The 16,889-nt window shown below is 38.7% G+C and overlaps 1 protein-coding gene across 1 annotated transcript in view; it reads left to right on the top strand.

Moving 5' to 3' along the window:
* The window catches only part of plxna2 (plexin A2), a 223,271-nt gene that overhangs the window by 127,238 nt on the left and 79,144 nt on the right, over window positions 1-16,889 (top strand). The window contains exons 7-10 of the mRNA XM_016283942.1: window positions 5,830-5,953; window positions 8,127-8,280; window positions 9,985-10,081; window positions 14,102-14,216. Coding sequence (XP_016139428.1) covers window positions 5,830-5,953; window positions 8,127-8,280; window positions 9,985-10,081; window positions 14,102-14,216 — 490 coding nt within the window. The remainder of the gene's footprint in view (window positions 1-5,829; window positions 5,954-8,126; window positions 8,281-9,984; window positions 10,082-14,101; window positions 14,217-16,889) is intronic.

Here is a 16,889-nt window from a genome sequence, read left to right on the forward strand (position 1 = left end):
TTGCTGTCTAATATAACACCCAAATTTTTGACTGTAGAGGAACAGGAGGAAGTAGAGGAAGTAACTTGTAACAAACAAATTGTAATCTACGAGATTCTGTGTACTGTTTTTGGTCCAGTAAGTAATATCTCGGTCTTATCTGAATTTAATAGGAGATAATTATTGGTCATCCAGCCTTTTACATTTTTAACACACTCTTAGCTTAGATAATTTAGAAGTTTCGTCTGGTCTTGTTGAAATATATAGTTGAGTATCATCAGCATAACAATGTAAACTAATCCCGTATTTTCTAATAATATTACCAAGGGGCAACATGTGTATTGAAAATAGCAGAGGGCCTAGGACAGATCCTTGTGGCACTCCATACTTTACTGGATTTAATTGAGATGATTCCCCGTTTAAATAGACAAAGTGATAGCGATCGGACAGGTAGGATCTAAACCATCTTGAACCCTGCCCTTGAATATTTTTGCAATCGATCTATGATTATGTCATGATCTATAGTGTCAAATGCAGCACTAAGGTCAATTAAAACTAGCAAAGAGATGCAGCCTTGGTCTGACGCATGAAGCAAGTAATTTGTAATTTTAACAAGTGCAGTTTCTGTGCTATGGTGGGGCCTGAAACCCGACTGAAATTCTTTATAGATATAATTTTTATACAGGAAGAAGCACAATTGAGCAGACACAACATTTTCACCTAAACAGAAGATTTTAAATGGGTCTGTAATTTGCCTGTTCACTGGGATCTAGTTGTGGTTTCTTAATAAGAGCTTTAATAACCGCCAGCTTGAATGGTTTTGGGACGTGACCTAGAGATATCGACAAGTTAATAATATTGAGAAGCGGTTCTTCTGCTACAGGTAACAACTCTTTCAGTAATTTAGTGGGTACAGGATCTAATAAACATGTTGTTGGTTTTGATGCAGTGATAAGTTTATTTAGATCTTCCTGTCCTATAGTTGTAAAGCACTGCAGTTTTTCTTTGGGTGCAATGAATAAAGCTGAATTACAAGATGCTGTTGATTTTGTTATTGTATTTTTGATGCTATCTATTTTATCGGTGAAGAAATTCAAGTCAAAGTCTACTAAACTGTGAGGGAATATTTAGTTCGGGTGACTTCTGATTATTGGTAAATCTAGCTACTGTGCTAAATAAAAACCTTGTGACAAATGAACCAGAAAAAAAATTATCATCTGCAATTTTAACAGGAATTATAATATTTCGATTTTCAGGCCTGAAAAGGTTATGGAAATTAGTACAGTTTTCAAAAATGTAGTGTCAAATATTTTTTAATTTTATTATTTAATTGGATGGAAATAATTCTAGAGTAAATTATATTTACTTAAAAACAATTTATTATATAATTTATAATTAATGTATACATTCATTTCTTAAATAATTTCTTGATTTGTTTAATTTAATTTATAAATGTATTAATACATGCATTTTAAAATTTTAATTATCAATTATAATTCAATTTAATGTATTCATTAATTTATTAAACTCATCTAATTTAATAAATAATATTTTTTTTATTGTTTAATATTTTTATTAATTATTTTATTATTTATTAAACATGTTTAATCAAGTCATGCATCAAACACAGTGATATCATGTGATAATAATATAGCATACTCATTGCATATTGAGTATTTTTTCACATACTATAGTATGCAGGACTCTAGTATACCATTCCAATTATGTAGCCATATTTTTTCAAAAGATAGGTGGCGTGGCAAGTGGCAACAACCTTGGGTATGACTGAACATCATGGCTTTTGTTATCTTGAGTTGTTACTTTTCTTACTACTATCAAAACCTTATAAAGTGGCAGTCTGAGGGATCATGATCTCATTTCACAAAGCAGTGACCTGATAGTGTCTTTTCTTTAGACTGACATTTGAAAAGTATAGTCACAACATAGTCCATGAAAATTCTTTGGCAATCAACAACACAACTCGTCACTTCATCAGTTCATCAGTTAAATGTCATTGATATCTGCACGCGTTCAGAAGGATTGCTGTATAGAAGCTTAAACGTTCATTCAAACAGCGATTATTGTTATAACAATCATACACTGCTCATTACATGGCCTCACCGTTTACTCCTCTGTCTGTTTAATGAACTTAGATGGTGCTGGTCTGTGTTCATGTTATATGAGATTGGTGCTCAGCTAAATGAATTCCTAATTACATATTGATCTGGAGGAATGTTTATGAGTGAATTATTTCACCTGTTGGACAAATACTGGGGCAGTATGGAGATGAGAGATCGATTTACACTGGTGCTGGGTTTTGGATTCTTATTGTATTGTCTCATCTCGTCTCTCTAGTTGTCTCGCCTCACCTCCTCTCCTTGTCCCATCTGCTCTCCTCTCGTTTCCTTTCATCTCTCATCTCCTCACATCTCATCTCTTCTCTTTTCTTCTTCTCTCATCTATACTCAACTAGTCTTTGACAAAAACTAGTCTTTTCATCTCATCTGAACTTTTGTTTGCTTTACTTCTCTAGTCTCATCTCATCTCAACCCTTCTCTTTTCATCTCTTTTCTTCTCATCTCATCTGAACGTTTGTTTTCAATTTTCATCTCTTCTCGACACTTCTCTGTTCATCTTTACTCGCGTCCTCTTCTCGTCTCTTCTTGACTGTATTTGTCATATATCTCGACCCCTCTCATTTTTGTCTCGTCTCATCTCAACCCTTCTCTTTTTATCTCATCTCAACCCTTCTCTTTTCATCTCATCTCAACCCTTCTCTTTTTATCTTCTCATCTTTTCTCTTTTCATCTCATTTAACTTTAGCCCTTTTCTTTGCCTCATCTCATTTGGACTCTTCTCTTTTCATTTCAGCTCAACTTCTCGTTACTTCTTTTTTCGTCTTCTCATCACAACCCTTCTCTTTTCATCTCTTTTGTTTTGTTCTCATCTCATCTTCACTCATTTTCAATTTTCAATTATCTTTGTCTTTGCGTCTCATCTCATTTTTTGGCTCTTTCTCATCTAATGTCTTCTCTTTTCATTTACTGTTCTGTTGCCTCTTGACTCGCCTCTTCTTTTTGCCTTGTCTATATCTTGTCTCATTTTGCCTCTTCCTTTACTTCTCGTCTCTTCTCTTTCTCCTCTCATTTCGTTTTTCACATCTCATTTTTGTCTCCCCCTCTCATCTCCTCTCTTTTTGTCTCTCACTCCCTTTACTCTCCCCTTGTCCCATCTTTACTCATCTCATCGTGACTCTTCTGTTCTCTTCTCCATCTCATCTGAACCCTCCCGGGGAGGAGTTCACAACACTCCCACAGCTTTCTTCTCAGCTTTATTTTAAAAGAGAGACATTTCTTCATCTATAAAACTTCCCGTCTTCTCCTCCTTCAGAGCTTTGCTCAATCAGATGTCTCGCCACACACCTCGCAGGATGTTTTGGGGTCGCTGGTAAGAACGCAGGAAAGAAACAAGGGAAAATCTTTTCCTGTCGTCTGTCTCCTCTCGTCAGTGTGTGTCGAGTGTGTAAGGAGAAGAAAAGACACTGTAATTGCCTGTCTGGTGCATGGGGCTAAAAGCAGACGGTAGAGAAAAACCCAAAGGTTAACCCACCACCACCATTACCCTCCTCTGTCTCTCGCTCTCTCTCTCTCTCTTACACGCACACTGAAAGCAGGTCATTCATAAATCTTAAAGCTTGTCACACATACAACCTGTAACATATTACTATACCACATTTAAAATATCAACGCTTATTCATAATTAACAGCAGTATGTCAATAGCTTTCGGTTTTCAGTGTGTCAATGCAAAGAGTTTAGTCCGTCACAACAGCTCATTTGCATATTAAAGGTTGCTGATATTAAAGCTAAAACAACCTGTTTAATTCTAAGGCCCAGAGAGGAGTCAAACTAAAAAACACATTTTGGTGCAACAAACCTTGACTTTAAGAGAATATGAATCATATTGTATGTGTGTGCTTGTGCGTTCAGGCATTTTCTTTGATGTGTATACAGCTCTCTAAGCATTTCATTCAGGTCTTTAGAGGACCAGGGTTGTCGAGAGGCAGAATAAACCCCTCTGGAGACAAAACGATGTGTACTGGGAGCACAATCTCTTCATTTAATGAAAGAGAGAGAAGAGGTTGCCCACTAAGTACACACACTTACATGTACACACACATTATAATGGCTGTCTCCTGGTGCCATGGCAACGCAGCATCCCGAGTACACCCACCTCCTCCTCCAAAATCAAACCCGGTGCCTGGATTTGGCGGCTCGGAGAGATGCACACACTCACGCAGACAAACCCACACCCACATTTTCAGACAGTGAAGTATGCACAAGCCGTCCCGGACATCTGAAAGCACATTAAGTGTCATTTCTTCCCCCCCAGAGCATTAGACATGTTAAAAAAAGACACGGCAAATTGCAAGCCTGCACGCTCTTTGTCAAAGATAGAGGAGCAAAGAGAGGGAGGCTGAGTCAAAACCAAGTGACAGGCTGAATGAGTGTGGTGTGAAAAGTAAAAATAACAACCCTCAGATTTGCAGAAGTACAGTTAGATTTATAACTGTAGGATGGATCAGCCATAGTAGTTTCTGTTAGTCTATGTGTAAATCAGTGCTTTCTGCTACGTAAAAAATACTTTAAGAGGAATAAGAGGGACGTAATCTGGAATTATACATGTATAAGGTATGAACATTGTTGGCTTGTGACAGTAATGACAGCTTTAGTCATGTGTTGTCTGGAATTAGAAGTGTCTGATTGCTCTTTCAGGGAGAGTGATGGTATGAAAGTGTTCAGCACCAAGGACAGCAGCCTGTGTGAAAATGAACCACACTTAAAAGTCAAAGGGATACACTTCCATATTCAATACTATAGACTAGTAATGGATACTGAAAATTCAGCTTTGCATCATGGAATAAATTACATTTTAAAAAACAGTTGTTTTAAATTGTAATAATATTTCGCAATATGTAGTTTTCACTGCATTTTTGCTCAAATAAATGCAGCCTTGGTGAGCATGAGAGACTTCTTGTAAAAATATTTGAAAAACCTTACCAACCCACACTTTTAAATAAAAATAAAAACATTTTCCATAAAAAGAAAGTTATGGAAATTACAGATCATTAATTCACCATCGTGTCGTTCCAAATGCATGCGTTTTTCTTTCCTCCAAGGAACACAGAAGAAGATATATTGGAGAATGTCCAGTGTTCTCTTTTTCATAATGAGGACTGTCAAACTGCAAAAATGTGAAATATTCCCCTCTTTCATAGTTCCGAAATCTCATTTATGCTCATTTGTTGTGCCAGATTTAACTTCATGGTATCAAACATCATTGGTGTGTCTTCATGAAATCAAATGTGACACATTTTAATGCAACATTTGTGAATTGAATGAGATTTGAAAACTCTGGCAGAGAAGACTTTCAGCAAATAATGATTTAAATTTGTTTCTGTTTTGCTTCAGTATTACTGTATGGCATCAGGCTCCTTTTTATCACTTTAATATTCTTTTTCCTCATTTCTGGAGTTATTATTATGCTGTATATATTTTTGTATGTGTTATGTAATTGTACAGCACTTTGCATCAACCCGTTTAAAGTGTTTTAACTGTTATTTTTACTTGACATGAGGGTGAGAAAATGATGAAAGAATGATTTATCTAGTGAATATTCCTCATAAATTCATTTTATTTTTGTTTATTGGTTTGTTTAGCATTCATTAACTTGATATGTGCTCAGAGAAGGGTTATCTTCTACTTAGTTTCTGCCAAATGAATAAACATCAATCTTTGTGGTTGTCCCAATATTTTCCCAACTAACTTCTATGCACTCTCTTTCTCTTCTAGATGTTCTCAAAGGGATCGTTGCGAGCGGGCAAACGAGCCGTACCGTTTTGCCGCCACACTGAACCAGTGTGTGAAAGCCACGGTGTACCCAGACAGCATCGCCGTGTCTGAACCCAGCGTACCGGTGAGACCATTTACTCACAAGAACACAAACACCTTAACAACCTCGAGGTTATGTTGACTGAAATACAGGAGCACGGATTCCTTTAAGCGAGAAAAAATTTGCATGAATTTGTTTTCAGTGCGATGTCTAGATAAACAGTTTTGGGTTTTGGAAAGTGTGTGCTGTGTGGGAGGGCTTGAAGAGCGAGATACCTGGAAACAGAGGCCTTTGGGAAAGGTATATGTGTGGGTGAGATGCCAAATAAGCATGTGGGCCGGAGTAGGAGTTGCGTTCAAGAAGACAGAGACATCGATTCAGGGCTAAGACTCTTGTTTTGGACATTATTTTTAGTTTTACCCTGCAAGATGCTTCTTATTATTCATGCAAAAAAAGTACTATCTCAGGCATACCAGGGAGTTTGAAGGTATTCACCTTGGTTAAACTTCCCTAGGAATGTCCAGATAATTGATAGAGTCCCTGTACCACAGCTACCTGATTAAGATAATGAGGCGTCCGGCTCTAAATTAGATGTTTCTGTCATGTCGTAGCGCTCGACAACATGACAACAGGGTCACCGCTGTTCGGCGCGTCGTACGATGAAGGGAAACCATCACCATGACAACAAAACCCATCCGCACGGGCGCCGGAGGAGCATGAAAAGCAGCAAAAACAATCAAATTACCCTTATTAGAAATGCTAGCAACAATTAGCCCTCCCTGCGCATCGGCAGCCGCGACGAGAAATTTTAAAAAAAGCGCAATGAAAGGAGCAAAGGCAAAACATAGAGACACCAATCACGCCTCGTCGATGTTGTTATGGTCAGACAATGCTTTAAAGCAAAACAATGCCTTGTCTCGATGTTTGAGTACAGCCAGTGTATCTACAACGAATAACAAGACAGCTAATTAGCAATTCTGTAGCTATCGCTCTCAGCGCACAAGCCTAAAGAATGCAGAAAGTAGCATCCGTGTGGTTTTGAAGTAATTAGATGGCATATAGACACTGGAAATTTCAAAAGAGAGGGCAAAAGTCAATGAGATGGTCCGAACGTAACCTCAGAACTATTGAAAACGATGTGGTAAAAGCAAAAAAGTTAGCCACGCAATCTTAACAAATGTCACAGCAATAATTGTCCTCTCCTTCAGTGGCGAGAAGACCAGCCTGAATGTGAAATGTGTGTATTTATAGCCTGTGAGCTCCGTCCTGTGTGTCACCGGTCCCCCCGAGAATGACTTCAGAGGGCCATGTGTGCTTTGAGAAGATGTGCGAGAGCATTCGTGTGAAATGCAAAGATAGAGGAAGAACGGATGGATTGTTAAATGCCCTCTTTGAGCAGGAGTCTTTATAAGGTTAAGTCTGTAATGATGGCTGAAGTTTATGCAGTGCGAGACCATCTGGTGCGTGCTGCAGAATGAACTTTGCCCATGTGAGATAACTGAGGTTATTTGATCAGAAATAAACAGCTTCTTTCAGAGCCATAGCTTGGTTGATGGCACTCGTGGTTCAGACATGTAGACAGTGGTTTTCGTTCGAGTACTCATCTCACCCACTCTCTATATTTTTATATATGTTTTTTTTTCTATATATACCTTATAAAATAAATTCTTACATAAAATAATGTACAAAGTAATATTAATATGAATAGAGAATAATTGTTACAAGTCCAATAAAATAATTATAAATCATAAAGTACTTTTAATATACTAATAATATTAACATAATAAAATAAAATATGAATGTCAGTTAATTAAAATAATGTATTAATAAAATTGAATGTATTGTAAAGTACATATTACTATATTTTTTATAATTATTTATAATAATAAAACTACTAAAGTATCTATAATGCTAATGTAAATATAAAATAATATAAATGAATACAAAACAAATAATGAAATTAATTTGTCAATATTGCTGTGACCGCACATCTAGGAGTTTTCCAAATAAAAATATTGTTTATGTGAACTAATGTCTGTATTTTATATCTAGATAAATATTTTTTAAGCCCAGACTGTATTTTGTTCTATCCACCGTAGAGAAACCTGAAGTGAAACAAAACTATGGCTCTTAGAATAAAGTAATTCTGATTATTTTGTTTTGTTTTGTTTTGGTTTTGTTTAGTTTTTTTAGTTTTGTTTAGTTTTGTTTTGTTTTGAAAACTCCTGCTCTAATCTGATCTCTTTCCTTCATCTAGCTGCTGGTGAAAGTGACAGATGTTCCGGATCTTTCCGCTGGAATCACATGCTCCTTTGGGAACCTGACGGAGGTTGAGGGCAGAGTGGATGGGAATCAGATTCTCTGCACTTCTCCCGCTGCTAAAGATGTTCCCATCATCCCCACAGATCAAGGTATTTATTCAAACTAGACTATTCAAACTAAACCTCCATATTGCTGCACTATTTTATACCCCCATAGATTACTCCTTATATCTCCTGCTCTACATATACTCAACTTTCCCTATCAATTGGCATCTCTTTTGTTTTTTCTTTATCCATCCGTCTACCTGTTCCCCTCAGGGAGGTGATCTCTATTCTCTTGTATAGATGCTCTATTAATAGACCCTCCCTAGCGTACCCAGCAGCCTCGCTTCCTAATGAGGGCTTCATTCATGCTCTCACACTCGAGCCGCACCATCGATCCCACCGGCCACGTACAACCACGGCTCTAATGAGCCTACACCGACCCCGGGTCGGCCCCAGGGCTACAGGCGTGCTCTCAGACACACTTACGCCCATTACAGGTGACAAACCCTCTGCCCTCTCCCTACCCATAATAGCTCCAGGGAGGCAGTTCTTCCTGAACGCTGATCAACAATCGGGTTTAGAGTCATCTGTGGTCATGAATTTAATCGGGGATCAGTTACCAAAAGTAGAGGATCCAGTTCCGTGAAAAACCGCATGGTGTAACTGTATATGTGACTACAGAGGTATCATTTAAGTATTCACTTTGTTGGCGACGCTTATACAGCAAGATTACACAGATTTTTTAAAAAGCTAACATTCGTCTGCGGGCAAATTCCTACATGTGCTTTCCGTCTAACCTCTGTTGGGAAGCAGATGGCCGCATATGCAGCAGAAGTTGGTTGTGATTGTCTGAATCACAATAATCCTCTCCCAGCTCACAGTAAATGACAGCTCTGTTTACCCACAACCCCCTTGCTCTTGTTGGGGGGAGCGTTATCCAATCAGTGGCCTCCCTCAGGTAAATGTCATCTAATCCCCCGGTGCCTCATATTTGCCACGTCTCTCTTGACTGAATCGGGCTCGATAGGAAGATATGAGCATCGATCATGTGTGGAAATACCCACTCATTGAGTGGTGGGTGTGACCAATTCTATTCCTAGTTTATTTCCAATAGCTGCAAGGCATGAGACGGTTTGGCATTTGGGAATTGCATGCCAGTTATTGTCCTTGGCATATGTGCCAAAAACATGTTTAAAAAGCCAACTTTTACCCTTCAGTCCGTTCATCCCTGTTACAAGGCGCGGAAACAGGTGCGAAGGAGGGAAGAGGAGAGGAAGTGGTGCTTTCGGGTCACGGCTGACTCCCACACACTGTATGCTAGCTGAATCGCTGCCTGTTTGGGATGGAGCTCGTGCTTATTTGAGTATGAAGAGCTGGCCGCTTATCGAGCGCAAGTGTTTGGTCTGAACGCCGATCGGCATTCTCCACGCAGCCACCCTGCCAAACGGGATTGGCCTGGCTGGTGTTCTGCGGCGCTGCCAGCCGCTCCTCCGCCATTACATCGACGCTGCCGCCCGCGGCCCTGTTTCACATTAACAGCAGGGCTCAGCTGTGTTCTGTGTGACAATAGCATGTCTCCACAAAAAAAAAAAAAAAGGCAAATATGCTCATATTGGTTTGGATGCCATGCACTGCAGAGCTGCTCGAGGCTCTGCTTGACTGTGAGAATACGATGCGAGGAATGCCAAGTATTAATCAGAAGACAGCTTGAGCATGAAGCAAGCTGAAAAAAGGGTGGCAAACCAAACACGACAGAATGCGATGTGACAGAAATTTTCTCATCTCTTACTCTCTTGCTCTCTTTTTCAGACTGGTCGGGTGTCGAGCTCAGACTGAACTCGAAGGAAACGGGTCAGATGCTAATTAGCACAGAGGTGAAGTTCTACAACTGCAGTGTGCACCAGCTGTGAGTATACACACACTTCATTTAACTCATTTCCAGAGCTAAGAAAAATTGCATGTGAGAATTTGTTAATTTTTCTTCCCTTGATGGGTTTAATTGAGCAAAAAAGGCTCAAATGTCCATCTTTACAGGTTTTTCTTTTGAGAAAATACATCAGGAATCTCGCATGTCTCTGATAAAGCTCAGATTTCAGAGTCCTAGGACATTTCTTGTCATTTTATGATTTTATGGTTCTAATTTTATTGCTCTTTTTGATACACTACTGTTCAAAAGTTTGGGGTTGGGAAGATTTTAGTTTTTATGTTTTTAGAAGAAATCTTATGCTCACTACTACAGCAGCATTTATTTGATCAAAATACAGTAAAAACCATGATAGATTTTATTTTCACAATCCTTTGATGAGTACAAAGTTCAATAGAATAGAAAATATTTTGTAACATTGTAAATGTGTCTAATGCCAATTTATATTAAGTTAGTGCGTCCTGGATTTCATTTTCTTTCCCAAACATTTGAATGGTAGTATAGCTCTTATTTTAAATGAAGTGAAAACTTAAGGAATTATAGGAAAAATGTTGCATTTGCATTTAAACAAAACACTAAATGCAAGTTTGCTAAAACTGTGCTTAAATAGCTATTTGGCTCCTAGTTAGCGTTGTCTAATAGACCATACACTCTGTAACACCAGCAGAAAGGGAATGTTTTTTCAGAGCTAGAGCAAGTTGTTTTATTCAAAATTATAATAAGTTTAATATAAATTTTTATTAAAGATTTTCAGGATAAACTTTTATTTTCTTGGAATAGCATTCACTAGAGAATCTGTCACAAAAAGTCCAGGAATGTGACTTTAGAAAATAAATAGTCTTTGGTTAAATTGTTTGACACTTGTTGTTTATGATTGCATAACTCGTTTGGCGAATGTTGTTCAGCGCTACGACTCAATCGGAATTCTTTTTCTGATACATCATGAGATATATGATGTGTCATACCATCTACCCAAGGGCGCCTTGCTGTGATATTTGTCTTTATGATGTAGGCTATTCATCCCACATACGCAACCCTGCTGATATTTCTCTCACTTCCTGTGTCGTAGAGTGTCAGCGTTGTGTCACAGCACTCAGCCAGCTCACTCCGCACGCTGTGAATGTTTCAAAAGTGTTACGCAACACGGAAAAACTGAATGTTTCGGGCCCACAGGCGTTTGATAATATTCAAAGAGTTTATCAAGGCTGCGTCTGGCAGCGCACCAGATTCTCGCAGGAAGTTTGAACTCTCCAAATCGTTTTTTGCAGGACGCCAGTGTCACGTCCCTCCCAGGCTACACTTTTCCGTGGCTGGCGAGGGCCTCGTGGCTATAAAAAGCATCCATTATGGCAAATGCCGGCTGATTGCTTGACATTTCTCAAGTGTCGAGGCTGAGATGTCTGAATTGCTGAATCTAAGTGTGCTGTGGGTTTGGCGCTCCGGCTGGAAGGCATCGCTGTCTGTCACAGTTCAATTCCACTTCATCTGCTGTGATGGCTGATCAGAGAGGCGCGAGTTCGACTGCATCTCGACTCTCCAGGAGGCCCGCTGATAAACAACCGCTTGTGTCTGAGCAAGCTTTGTGTCTTTGTTCACACCGCGCCTCCAAACTCCCCTCGTGTGTGTGTTTATGTGTGTTTTAGCGTATATATTCGTAGCCTCTCGTGTGCGTTCGTAACCACATCTCATAAGTGTGCCTTCTGCGGAGAACAGATGCTGCTCGATGCAGGAGATCACAGAGCCCTCCAGTAGCTGGAAGCTTTCTAAAAGGCTCAGGAAGAGGTAGCTTCCGAGGGAGCTGATTGGCTGGCGCCGAAAGACTCGCCCCCTCCCCGTTCCCATCGCTTCCTCGCTCTCTCACGGCCGTGTCACCCGAGCATCTGACAGATCTGGAACTAATCAAACAAACTCTCTGTATCCAATCCCTCCGAACACGCACCCCTCGCGTGTGAAAGAGCTCACACCGAGCTCCGTTGGCCCTCTGTGCCAGTGCCACAGGGGATTATGGGTAGTCTGAGTCAGAATGGTCCCTCTTTGTGTGTTCAACCTGGCTCAGTTTTTGGCACGGTTTTCCTCCCACACTCCCTTTCACTTTAAATGTTGTAAAATGCTCTAATTTATCTTGAGTTCTCAATATAGTGATTAAGTACACCGTGGTATATCATGTGATTTATATACAAATCTCGCCCGTCCAATCGGGTTGGCCCATCTGAACCCAGTGGCCCAATGGCAAGCCGGGTCTGATGAATATTTTAGCATAAATCCTGCGTAATTTAGCCATCAAGCAGAAAACACAAACTCTTGGATGCCAAAGTGCTGCAGGCACGCACACAGATACATGCAAACACACATGCTCGTAATGTATGGCCGTATTCTCTCATAATTTGCCCGCTGCATATTGGAATACTGATTATACAGCTAAATAGAAATGGCGCACAGGAAGTGAAGCGATACAGGGATCACAACCCTGGTTTATCTCAATTTTGGCCTTAAATGAAACACTTAACCTCATGTTGCTCCCGTGAGATGGCGCTCGCAATTAACGCACCGTGAATCGCTGAATAACAACCAAAAAAAAAAAACAGCTGTGCATTCAAACACTTGTCTGTAATCGGTAAATTAAATAATTGCCATTTTCCCTTAAGTTGACTGTTAACGCCTTCACATGAGTTTGAAATACCACGTAATGATCCATGTTTAATTAAAAATTAATTTGATTGTTCTGAACCAGTTTAAGCAGTTTTGGTGTGAAAAAACATTTTAGAGTATTTTACTGTCTTGGCTTTTTGTCATTATTCAGATGTTGAAATCAGAGTAATTTGTTCTGTATTGGGCATAATACAAAAACAAGAGTTTTTGGTGCACACTTTTATAGGAGATATGTATACTGTATATTAATCTTCAACAGTTGTCTCAGATATTCAACATTTTCCAATATTCAGAATAATGTAAATATAGCATTATACTTGCAGGATATAAATATTACAATTAATATATAATATTATACTTTTCTGTAAATATATATTTTAATTTAATTTTATTATTTATATAAATTTATTTTATTTTTGGTAACACTTTATTTTAAGGTGTCCTTGTTACATTTCACATGTACTTACTATTATAATAACAATAAATTATGCATAATTACATGCAAGTAACTCTAAACCAAACCCTAATCCTAACCCTAACCATATAGTAATTGCATGTAGTTGATTAATATCGATCAGTACTTAAATGTATAATTACACTGTAACAAAGACACCTTAAAATAAAGTGTAACCTTATTTTTTATTTAACCGTTTTCTGTACCGTTTTGGGCTACAGTTAACACAAGTTATTGATATCATAAAAGGCAAAACTAGTTTTTTTTTGTTTAGCAGCACTGGACTTTTAGTACTGCTCTAAATGACTCTCTGCTAAATGTCCATTTGACCTATAGACTAGACTTTTCTTTTTAGAAGGACTATAAAACACAATTACTTTTGTTAACTGTTATAATACTTAGCATCACAATTATTGCAATTAGAATTAGATTACCAAGATCATTCCATATTCATTCAGGCAGTCCACTGTCTCACTCGCAGACAATATAGACCTAATGCAAATCATATGTCACGGCATGACTATGTCTTATTAAAGTCTGTATGTCTCAGTTCTAGAGTGATAATTGTACGTCTGAGTTCTAACCTTTGCAGAGCCGCAGTACATCTGTATGAGAGTTTCAGTGGCACAGTGCTATCCAACGGCACATGCAAATTTCCGCAGGACACTTTTAATTTATTCAGCATTAAGCCGCAAAGGTCAAGGACACAGCAGTGCTGGTCTCAAAGGCACAACCTGCTCCCCATTGCTAATCTAAAACCCAGAGCTACGTTTTATGCTGACTACTTTCACAGTACCCTCAAAAAAGGGCTTTGGATCATAAATCAGGGACTTCATGTGAGTGGTAGTAATACTTTATTCTATCTCTCTCTCGTGTGTGCACTCTTTCCATCTGTTTAGGTGTCTTTCCTGTGTGACCAGTTCCTTCCGCTGCCACTGGTGCAAGTACAGAAACCTCTGCACCCACGACCCCTCCAGCTGCTCTTTCCAGGAGGGACGCGTCAACGCCTCAGAGGTACACACACAAACACACACTGTGTGTTGAGGTTAGAGTCTCTCAGTAGCAAATCTGCAGGATCACAAACCTCTGGGGAAGAGCTTCCAATAATAGCTGCTGAAAAAGTGTGTGAAGTCGACGGTCGCCTCGCTAGAGAGCATGCGTGTGTGTGTGAGTGTGTGTGCATTTGCAGGTGTTCAGCTGATCAATGTGCTACATTACACCCTGTCAGGTGGTAAACACACTTGTTCACCCTCTCACAAATGTATAATTACACTGTAACAAAGACACCTTAAAATAAAGTGTAACCTTATTTTTTATTTAACCGTTTTCTGTACCGTTTTGGGCTACAGTTAACACAAGTTATTGATATCATAAAAGGCAAAACTAGTTTTTTTTTTGTTTAGCAGCACTGGACTTTTAGTACTGCTCTAAATGACTCTCTGCTAAATGTCCATTTGACCTATAGACTAGACTTTTCTTTTTAGAAGGACTATAAAACACAATTACTTTACCGTTTTCTGTACCGTTTTGGGCTACAGTTAACACAAGTTATTGATATCATAAAAGGCAAAACTAGTTTTTTTTTGTTTAGCAGCACTGGACTTTTAGTACTGCTCTAAATGACTCTCTGCTAAATGTCCATTTGACCTATAGACTAGACTTTTCTTTTTAGAAGGACTATAAAACACAATTACTTTTGTTAACTGTTATAATACTTAGCATCACAATTATTGCAATTAGAATTAGATTACCAAGATCATTCCATATTCATTCAGGCAGTCCACTGTCTCACTCGCAGACAATATAGACCTAATGCAAATCATATGTCACGGCATGACTATGTCTTATTAAAGTCTGTATGTCTCAGTTCTAGAGTGATAATTGTACGTCTGAGTTCTAACCTTTGCAGAGCCGCAGTACATCTGTATGAGAGTTTCAGTGGCACAGTGCTATCCAACGGCACATGCAAATTTCCGCAGGACACTTTTAATTTATTCAGCATTAAGCCGCAAAGGTCAAGGACACAGCAGTGCTGGTCTCAAAGGCACAACCTGCTCCCCATTGCTAATCTAAAACCCAGAGCTACGTTTTATGCTGACTACTTTCACAGTACCCTCAAAAAAGGGCTTTGGATCATAAATCAGGGACTTCATGTGAGTGGTAGTAATACTTTATTCTATCTCTCTCTCGTGTGTGCACTCTTTCCATCTGTTTAGGTGTCTTTCCTGTGTGACCAGTTCCTTCCGCTGCCACTGGTGCAAGTACAGAAACCTCTGCACCCACGACCCCTCCAGCTGCTCTTTCCAGGAGGGACGCGTCAACGCCTCAGAGGTACACACACAAACACACACTGTGTGTTGAGGTTAGAGTCTCTCAGTAGCAAATCTGCAGGATCACAAACCTCTGGGGAAGAGCTTCCAATAATAGCTGCTGAAAAGTGTGTGTGAAGTCGACGGTCACCTCGCTAGAGAGAGTGTGTGTGTGTGTGTGTGTGTGTGTGCATTTGCAGGTGTTCAGCTGATCAATGTGCTACATTACACCCTGTCAGGTGGTAAACACACTTGCTCACCCTCTCACAGCGAGCAATTAGCAGTCGATATCCGGAATATTCTCCCTCACAGCACACACATACGCAGGCACATACATATGCACAAAATAAACACACACACTTACACAGGCAAAAAAATCCTTACGGTGCACCATCACTCATGGTGTGTGTGTGTGTACATGTGCATTTTCATGTGTTCAGGCTTGCATAAGTGTATGTTTGTGTATCTCTGTGTGTTTTTTTAACCTTATACTTTAGGGAGAAAATTGCTGTCCTAGAAGTTAGCTAAATATAACAAAAAGGTTATGTGGACATCTTCAAGGGCAATAGTGGTTTATAAATAATACGTTATTTATTTATTTATTTATTTGAACTTTAAAATTAATACAATTTTCATATATAAATAAAACAAAACAAAACATTTATTTTTGTATTCATTTTAATTAAAAAATATTTCATTAACAACTTTAAGTGTATATAAATGAAACAACATATTTGCACAAATTAAGTTATTCTTTTAAGTGAAAGATGCAACATTTTTAATTAATGTTGCCTTCGTAATTTATTTATTTTTGTTAAATAGCACTCATTTATTTTATTGTATTTTCTCAAGATATTAAAAAATTCTGACAATTTATATATAATATATTATATATACAGTGGGTACGGAAAGTATTCAGACCCCCTTAAATTTTTCACTCTTTGTTATATTGCAGCCATTTGCTAAAATCATTTAAGTTAATTTTTTTTCCTCATTAATGTACACACAGCACACAGTATTGACAGAAAAACACAGAATTGTTGACATTTTTGCAGATTTATTAAAAAAGAAAAACTGAAATATCACATGGTCCTAAGTATTCAGACCCTTTGCTGTGACACTCATATATTTAACTCAGGTGCTGTCCATTTCTTCTGATCATCCTTGAGATGGTTCTACACCTTCATTTGAGTCCAGCTGTGTTTGATTATACTGACTGGACTTGATTAGGAAAGCCACACACCTGGCTATATAAGACCTTACAGCTCACAGTGCATGGCAGAGCAAATGAGAATCATGAGGTCAAAAGGAACTGCCTGAAGAGCTCAGAGAAAGAATTGTGGCAAGGCACAGATCTGACCAAGGTTACAAAAAAATT

This window comes from Sinocyclocheilus grahami, unplaced genomic scaffold (genome assembly GCF_001515645.1).
Source record: "Sinocyclocheilus grahami isolate Dianchi unplaced genomic scaffold, SAMN03320097.WGS_v1.1 scaffold178.1, whole genome shotgun sequence".
Classification (NCBI taxonomy): domain Eukaryota; kingdom Metazoa; phylum Chordata; class Actinopteri; order Cypriniformes; family Cyprinidae; genus Sinocyclocheilus; species Sinocyclocheilus grahami.